The following is a 9,021-nucleotide window of genomic DNA, read 5'->3' on the forward strand; positions in this document are numbered from 1 at the left end:
ACTGTACGATTTCAATTGCACCACATAGCACCAGCCTTTCAGGATTAGTCCTTTAGAACAAACAGTGAATTAACCCTGTCACTGCTGGCATGTCCACCCAAGACAGATAGGGCCAGAGTTGAATTCAACTTTTTGTTACTTAGCTTGTCTTGTCATATAGAGCTATTTCAGGCCATCCCCATCCTGTCTCTGTAATCTGGTGAGTGGCTGACCCCTGACCCCTCCACCACTGGCCATGGAGCTCTGGCCATCCAATGACAGCGGAGGACCACTGCCCTACACTGTGAAATCACTGACGTTAGTGTGAACACTGACCAGCCCCTCATTCTTTCCATATCTTTCCATATCAGTCAGCCATGTCCCCGTTCAGAGCCGTGTTTCATCTGCATTCACTTTGCCTCTTATCTACAGCTCCACAGTAAGAGCTAGTCAAACAAACACATACACAGCCTGCTGGAACTATCATGCTTCCTCTGTGTTATACTCCTTGGTAGGCTACGTCCCCGTCCCCCTCTCTCTCTCCATCTCCCTCTTTCATCGAATATTTCAGCCAGGGATTCTCTTTTCAAGCTCTGTCCTTGTGCTCGGTGCTGTTAGGGAGAAGTGCTTCAGAATGCAGCGACCGTGTGACATAGGAATCAAAGAGGAGTCTGGGAGTAGGCTGATCACAGCCATTCTGACGCCCTTTAATAGTCAATGTGCAGCCTAGGGGCTAAAACTCAGTAACACTCAGTGGCCTTTGTTGGCAAATGTGTTGCTTGTTCACAGGATCAGGGGTGATTATGATGTAGCTGGTTATTGTGCAGTAGGGCCAGGCAGTGTGTGGCTAACTGTATAGTGGAAAAATGTCTCTCTAAATGAGATGCAATTCCAGAGTGTTTAACTAACTAACTGGACGATCCAGCTAATTGTACTGTTTCTGTCTGTCTGTCTGTCTGTCTGTCTGTCTGTCTGTCTGTCTGTCTGGTCCCTCCCTCCCTCCCTCTGTCTGTCTGTCTGTCTGTCTGTCTGTCTGTCTGTCTCACAGGGAAGAAGAACTCCCTCCTGCAGCACAAGGTGCAGCACGACCTGAGCTCCGGCGTTCTCAACTACCAGGAGAACGAGATCATCCAGCAGATTGTGCAGCATGACAGAGACATGGCCACCTGTGCCCACCTCCTGCAGAACATTCCTCCGCCTCAGCCCCCGTCTCCGGGGCACACTCCCGTCATCTGGGCTCCCCTCATCCAGGCACCCCTGCAGGCTGCTGCCGCCACCACCTCTGTTGCCATCGCCTTGACGCACCACCCCCACCTCCCCCACCTCCCCGCCGCGCTCTTCCGCCCTCCGGTCACGGTCCTGGGCTCCAGGAACCTCCAGGACCCTCCCCTCGGCCGGCTGAAGAAGTTCCACACGTCAGCGCCCACCTCCTCCATGGGACCTGACTCCCCCTCCAGCACCCCATCTAAACTGCACTGCTCTGGGATGGACACAGCCCTGCTGGCCTCCTTCCGGGCCCACCACACGACTCAGGGGTCAGGGGCAGCCAGCTCCAGTCAGCAGGCGTCCAGCAGCAGTGGAACCCAGCCTGGGCCTACCGGGGCCTTTCCCTTTGGACCTTTCTCATCCTCCGGGGGCTCTCCCTCCCACAGCACGGCCCAGAGCACGGCCCAGCTCCACTCACAGCCCCAGACGCAGCAGCCATTCCGCTGCACCACCCCGCCTCTCGCTGCCCTCTTCCAGCAGGGAGTCATGGAGGGAGCCGTGGGGACAGGGATGGGTGGAGCAACAGGGGGAGCTACAGGTTGGTCTTCAGGAGGCACTACCGGAGGTGAAATAGGAGGGGTTGCTGAGGGGGCCACGGGTGGGACAATAAGAAGGGCCACTGGTTGGGGTAGACGTGGGTCTATAGAAGGATATACTACTGGAGTGCATATAGGAGGAGCCACTGGCGCCACATACTCAGGAGGGGCTAGTGGTGGGCACATTAGAGGAACTAGTGGAGGACATATAGGAGCTACTGGTGGAGCAATGGGAGGGGCAGCTGGAGGGCATATAGGAGGGGCAATGGGAGGGGCTACAGGTGGAATGACAATTGGAGTTCTGGGTACCTCTAGTTCTGGTTGTAGTATCAGCCCCCAGTCCACTGGTTCATCCGGCAACATTAACCCCTGTCAGCTGCTCCACAGCCAGATGCCCCCCAAGCCTCCACAGGTGGGCTCCCTGCAGCAGTTTGCAGGCGGGGGTAGGACTCCTAGTGGGTTCTACCACCTCCCCCCTCCAGGCTCCCCATCCTCCTCCTCCACCCAGCAGGCCCCAGAGGGCTCCCCTTCTCCCCTGGCCCAGTTCAGCCTGGCAGGCCTCCAGTCTGGCCTGGTCCCTCAGCTGTCCCTGGAGAGGTCTGCCCTGGCCTCGTTGGCCCAGTACGGCTCAGCTAACGGCTCACCCTGCTACACCCCCCTGGGGCCTAGCCCCACGGTCCAAAGCCCAGTCACAGGAAGGACTTTCCACTACAGTGATTCGTCCAGTGCCACAGGGTCCCACAGCTCTCTGCTCATGCCCCAGACCTCCCTCCCCAGCCAGCAGCATGCAGCCGGCAGTGAGTCTCTACTGGGGCTGGGCAGCTTCTCTGAGGATATGAAACTATTGTCCTGTTCTAACATCTCCCTGCCCCAGGATGTGACCCAGGCCATGGGATACTCCTCCCTCCCACGCTCCTCACCCCCTCGCACCTCGCCCCCACGCTCCTCACCCCCTCGCACCTCGCCCCCATGCTCCTCCATGGAGCCAGGATACTGCTTCTCCTCGCCCTACACCTCCCCCATCCTAGTTCCAAAACCCTGTAGCTCGGTGCCAGGGCACATGACTCCTCCTGTCCCTGCCCAGATGTCTCCAGGACACCTGCAGCACCAGACTCAGTCCCCCGTGGCCTCCCCGGCCCTGCCGCCACGGAAAGGCTCGGCAGCCCACTCTGAACTAGAACCTGTCCGCTCCAAACTAACCTCCAATTTGTGAGGTTTGATCACACCCTCCCTGGATTAGTACACAAACGATCTTCCTGTATGATGTCATTCTCTTCTAGGCTTCACTGTGTTCTAATCGTTATCATTTCCACGTTCTTAATATTACTGTGATTTAAAAGATGATGCTTAACCAGGTAACTTTGAGCTCCCTAGACAACTACTCTTTCTTTGTTTTTGTTTTGTCCTCTTCCCTTTTTTATTCATACGTATATACATAGAAATATATTTAAAAGATATGCTAATCAAGGGACAGGAGGGTGTGAACAGAAAATGATATCCATTTAAGAGATGGTCATTTCTTTGTTTCTAACTATGCCAAATTCATATGATGGGGTTTGGCTTGATGGTTAGATGGACAACACAATAGTACTTTTTTGCAGGAACCTATGCACTAATACCTGCATGTATAGATGCTTTTTTTGTGTGTTTTAAAAGAACAGAATCAACCTTTTCAGCAGAAAAATACATGCTTCAATAAGAGCAGACTGACTTATTTTTTCATCCCATACAGGATCACATATTGTTGATCCTTAATCATCTATTGTCGATTAGATGACTTATTTATCCACTGTATAGACTTCACGAAACCTTCCGAGGTGGAGAAGAGATTTTAGGAAACCAAAAAGATTTTCCTCTGGGGTGATCAATCTGCCTCCTCTTTGGCCTGTGTGTCATTGTTCTATTGTCGTAATATTGGGGGGTGTTGAGTGGGCTACAGGCCCTCCATCCCTGTAGTGAGACAGACATCAAGTATGATGTGTTAGTGATAGGCTTCCTGCAGTGTCCTCAACCCTGTCCTAACAAATTCACTTTGTCTTCCAAGCTCATCATGCCGCAAATGTTTTGGATGGACAAGGACAAGTTGAGCCCTGCAATCTGTGTGCTAGTGGACAGAGTGTATGCATTTATGTGTGTGTGATAGTGACTGAGTGTGAGTGTGTGTTTGAGTGTATGTCTGTGTGTTTAAGAGAGATAGAGAAAGAGAGGGAGAGGAGTCTAATGCAAGGCAAGAGCTTGCCAGACTAACCAAGGGGGGTTTTGCCTTTTCACAAAACTAGGACTACCATCCCAGCTTGTGTGTGGAGTTGTGTACCTTCAGGACCCTTCAATCTCTCAATGCTAGAAAAGACTACACTCACTAGTGCACTCAGAGCCATCATTCACACATAGTTCTCAGTCAGATAATGTAGCAAACACACAGGAAATAGACAATTTGGACATAAGCAATTACGTTTGTTATTGTAATGATATCAGATACCTGTTGAAGTGCTGCTTGATAGAAAAGATCTTACCACTCCACATTACTACCCAACGTAGACATTCTCCCACATTGAATGCCAGTGTTGAGTTGAACATGTTCAATGTATGTACATTTCATTTATTTTTGTTTAGAATAAATATGGGTTATGCAGTTTTACATCAAGGAGTGACAGACAGAAAGACGGGTCATGACAGAATAGAACAATTTCATAGTCCTGTATGTTGAGCTTAATCCCAGCGGACAAGAATGGTTGAAATTACATAATTCCAGATAACCTGACTTCATTCCATCCAGATAACCTGACTTCATTCCATCCAGATAACCTGACTTCATTCCATCCAGATAACCTGACTTCATTCCATCCAGATAACCTGACTTCATTCCATCCAGATAACCTGACTTCATTCCATCCAGATAACCTGACCTCATTCCATCCAGATAACCTGACCTCATTCCATCCAGATAACCTGACTTCATTCCATCCAGATAACCTGACTTCATTCCAACCAGATAACCTGACTTCATTCCATCCAGATAACCTGACTTCATTCCATCCAGATAACCTGACTTCATTCCATCCAGATAACCTGACTTCATTCCATCCAGATAACACGACTTAATTTCAACCAGATAACGCGACGTCATTTCAACCAAATTACGCGACGTCATTTCAACCAGATAACGCGACTTCATTTCAACCAAATAACGCGACTTCATTTCAACCAAATAACGCGACTTCATTTCAACCAGATAACGCGACTTCATTTCATCCAGATAACCTGACTTCATTTCAACCAGATAACGCAACTTCATTTCAACCAGATAACGCGACGTCATTTCAACCAGATAACCTGACGTCATTTCAACCAGATAACACGACGTCATTTCAACCAGATAACGCGACGTCATTTCAACCAGATAACGCGACGTCATTTCAACCAGATAACGCGACGTCATTTCAACCAGATAACGCGACTTCATTTCAAGCAGATAACGCGACTTCATTTCAACCAGATAACGCGACGTCATTTCAACCAGATAACGCGACGTCATTTCAACCAGATAACGCGACGTCATTTCAACCAGATAACGCGACGTCATTTCAACCAGATAACGCGACGTCATTTCAACCAGATAACGCGACGTCATTTCAAGCAGATAACGCGACTTCATTTCAACCAGATAACGCAACGTCATTTCAACCAGATAACGCAACGTCATTTCAACCAGATAACATGATGTAATTTCAACCAACCAGCTGTATGCCTGGCTGTATGTTCTGTATAGATAGGTAGCAGTAATCACCTCTGCCTCTCTCCACAGCCCATCATAAGGAGCAGCATGTTACCCTGGGTTCAGACAGCTGGGTCAATCTCTATCTCAGTCACACCACTCAGCCACAACACTCTTTTTTAACACAGCCCCTGACCTCTGACACATGTAGGCCAGCATGGTCTTGTTGACAGAAGTGCACATTGACCACACTCTAGTCTCTCATTACTACCTCCCTCAGCAGACCTGTAACAAGGGCTAATCACACACACACACACACACAGGAACGCATGCACACGGATATGCACACACCCATGCACATGCATATCACACACACAAGCCATGGCAGTCTCCCAGTGCAAATTGCAGTGCTGAATTGAATTAATTTGAACAGGACAGTAAGATTTCTATTGATTAAAAGGGCTTTTAAAAGGAGTTCTGTTCTCCCATTGGAGTGATTGCAGATCTAAAGTATCGGTTTTAAATCGTCTCTCTTTCTCTCTCTCCCTCTGTTGTTGTTGTTTTACACCTGGTCTTCGTCTGCAGCGAGGCGCTATCTATCTAGAAAGCTCTGAAATATTTATTCACTATCGGTGTCTGTCTGACATGTGGCACCTGCCCCTCTGATGGTGGGAAGCCCACAGACAGGAGGGAGGGAGGCGTTTATTCTCTCAGATAGAACACTCAGCAGCGTGATTGGCTGGACACAGGGAGGGAACAGGGAAGTGATCAGCTCCAACAGAGGAATATTCATGTCTGTAATGTGTACAGTGTAATCGTTAGACTGTGACTGCTGGAGCTGTTAAAACACGAAGCCAATAGACTGCCGTGGCTGTTTCACATCTGAACAAAAAAACAACAAGAACCTCAACCGGTTTGTTTATTTTCCACAATATGACCTCATTAAGTCTGAGTTGGGAAATGTGACTACTTTGGATTGGGGTTGAGGGAGCTAGTGGTTGAGACAGAGGAGTAAATGTGAGGAGACGCTGATAGATTGAAGGAATGACGTGGTTGGACAGACGGACAGGGCGCTGACAGGTAGACAGGCAGCCCATGGGGTTCGCAGGCTGACGAGCTGCTTGTTTTCTGGGGGACGTTGAAGGCATGTCACCCCTGCCTTATGATTGTTCCGGAGCACTCGTGGAGGTTCATGGGAGGCAGGAGGATATTGATTTGTGGGTAGTTGAGGCAGCTTTTGGGTGTTGCTGAGGTAACGGTGTGTGTGCCTGTGCATTTGTACATGTGCGTGTGTGTCTGTAGAAGAGATCTCATTCCAGCGTGTTCAGCCCAGTGCCAGGGTCGATGTCTGGGAGTGGTCGGTGTCTGAAGATGGGTGGGCAGGGGAGGCACAGGTCATGGCTTAAAGAGAGATAGGCACAAGACAGTGATCGATTAGCTGGGTCTGGACCTGACCTGGAAGACCTGGGCCATTATCACAGATAAGGAGGTGCATAGTGTGTCAATCATTCCAATCTGCCGCTGTCATTCAGGGAGCTGTCAGTGTCCCGTCTGAATGTACATGTCTCTCACCTAGGCCCCACCTCCCTAACACTGAACTGTCTGGTCTTCCTTTGATGCTATTTATTCTTCAAGTGGATTATGTTGTCTTTGGCCATGTCTACACTTGACACTTACATGTGACTTCTGTTATCAGAATAGGAAGATCGCATTGAAAAGACTGGTCTAGATGCACAAAAGTCCCATTGTGGCTTGGTTGTGTTCAGATCTGGCTGACCACTTCAGGAGGGAGTCGGGGATGCATTATGTGCAGATTTCTCCTCAGTCTGGACACAATCAGGCTACCGAAAGTGCATGCAGTGAGCGACGTCATCAGCACTCTGCCCACAAGTCCCCAGAAAACTGTGTTTTGGGTGCGAGAGGCCCCTTTTCATAATAATGTTGGAGAAAATACAATACTGGTCAAAGGTTTTAGAACACCTTCTCATTCCAGGGTTTTTCTTTATTTTTACTGTGTTCTACATATTAGAATAATAGTGAAGACATCAAAACTACGAAAAAACATATATGGAATCACGTAGTAACCAAAAAAGTGTTAAACAAATCAAAATATATATTTGAGATTCTTCAAATAAACACCCTTTGCCTTGATTTGCTTTACTCACGCTTGGCATTCCCTCGACCAGCTTCATGAGGTAGTCACCTGGAATGCATTTCAATTAACAGGTGTGCCTTGATAAAAGTTCATCTGTGGAATTTCTTTCCTTCTTAATGCGTTGGAGCCAGTTGCGTTGTGACATGGTGTGTGTATGTGTGTATGGGGGAAACTTTCTATGTTTCTTCAAAGTTTCTTCAAGTTCATTACCAGCCTCAGAAATTGCAGCCCAAATAAATGCTTCACAGAGTTCAAGGAACAGACACATCTCAACATAAACTGTTCAGAGGAGACTGTGTGAATCAGGCCTTCATGGTCGAATTACTGCAAAGAAACCACTACTAAAGGACCCCGATAAGAAGAAGAGACTTGCTTGGCCAAGAAACACGAGCAATGGACATTAGATCGGTGGAAATTTGTCCTTTGGTCTGGAGTCAAAATGTGAGATTTCTGGTTCCAAACGCAGTGTCTTTGTGAGATGCGTTGTGGGTGAATGGATGATCTCCGCATGTGTATTTCCCACCGTAAAGCATGGAGGAGGAGGTGTTATGGTGTGGGGGTGCTTTGCTGGTGACACTGTCTGTGAGGCACTCCTACCCAGCATGGCTACCATAGCGTTCTGCAGCGATACGCCATCCCATCTGGTTTGCACTTGGTGGGACTATCATTTGTTTTTCAACAGGACAATGACCCAACACGCCTCCAGGCTGTGTAAGGGCTATTTTACCAAGAAGGAGAGTGATGGAGTGCTGCATCAGATGACCTGGCCTCCACAATCCCCCGACCTCAACCAAATTGAGAGGGTTTGGGATGAGTTGGGCCGGAGAGTGAAGGAAAAGCAACCAACAAATGCTCAGCATATGTGGGAACTGTTGTAAAAGCATTCCAGGTGAAGCTGGTTGAGAGAATACCAAGAGTGTGCAAAGCCTTCATCAAGGCAAACAGTGGCTATTTGAAGAATCTCAAGTATAAAATATATTTTGATTTGTTTTACACTTTTTTGGTTACTACATGATTCAATATGTGTCATTTTATAGTTGTGATGTCTTCACTATTATTATATTATGTATAAAATAGTACAAATAAAGAAAAACCCTGGAATGAGTAGGTGTTCTAAAACTTTTGACCGGTAGTGTACATACCTAGCATGTGAGGAACGTGTTTGCTGGCTTCATAAATGCTAGCCAGCTAGCTAATATATATTTTTTAATGTTTTGTTTGGCTGGAGTTATGCTAACCTGTTTGCAATCCCTTTAGCTTTGCTAGCTAGTTTGCTGGCAGAGTTTAGCTGGCTAGTTAGCTACAGTGGTTGGCTACTGCCATCAATTTGTTTTGTTATTATCAGATTTAGCCTGTTCCACCATTTGAGT

General features: G+C 48.0%; 1 protein-coding gene across 1 annotated transcript in view; it reads left to right on the forward strand.

Moving 5' to 3' along the window:
• The window catches only part of LOC139384749 (potassium/sodium hyperpolarization-activated cyclic nucleotide-gated channel 3-like), a 90,672-nt gene extending 87,656 nt beyond the window's left edge, over positions 1-3,016 (forward strand). Inside the window, exon 8 of the mRNA XM_071129617.1 lies at positions 1,028-3,016. Within this exon, the coding sequence (XP_070985718.1) occupies positions 1,028-2,994 (1,967 nt within the window). The 3' untranslated portion in view covers positions 2,995-3,016. The remainder of the gene's footprint in view (positions 1-1,027) is intronic.
• The last annotated feature ends 6,005 nt before the right edge of the window (positions 3,017-9,021 follow it).

This window comes from Oncorhynchus clarkii, chromosome 26 (assembly GCF_045791955.1).
Source record: "Oncorhynchus clarkii lewisi isolate Uvic-CL-2024 chromosome 26, UVic_Ocla_1.0, whole genome shotgun sequence".
In the NCBI taxonomy this organism is placed as follows: domain Eukaryota; kingdom Metazoa; phylum Chordata; class Actinopteri; order Salmoniformes; family Salmonidae; genus Oncorhynchus; species Oncorhynchus clarkii.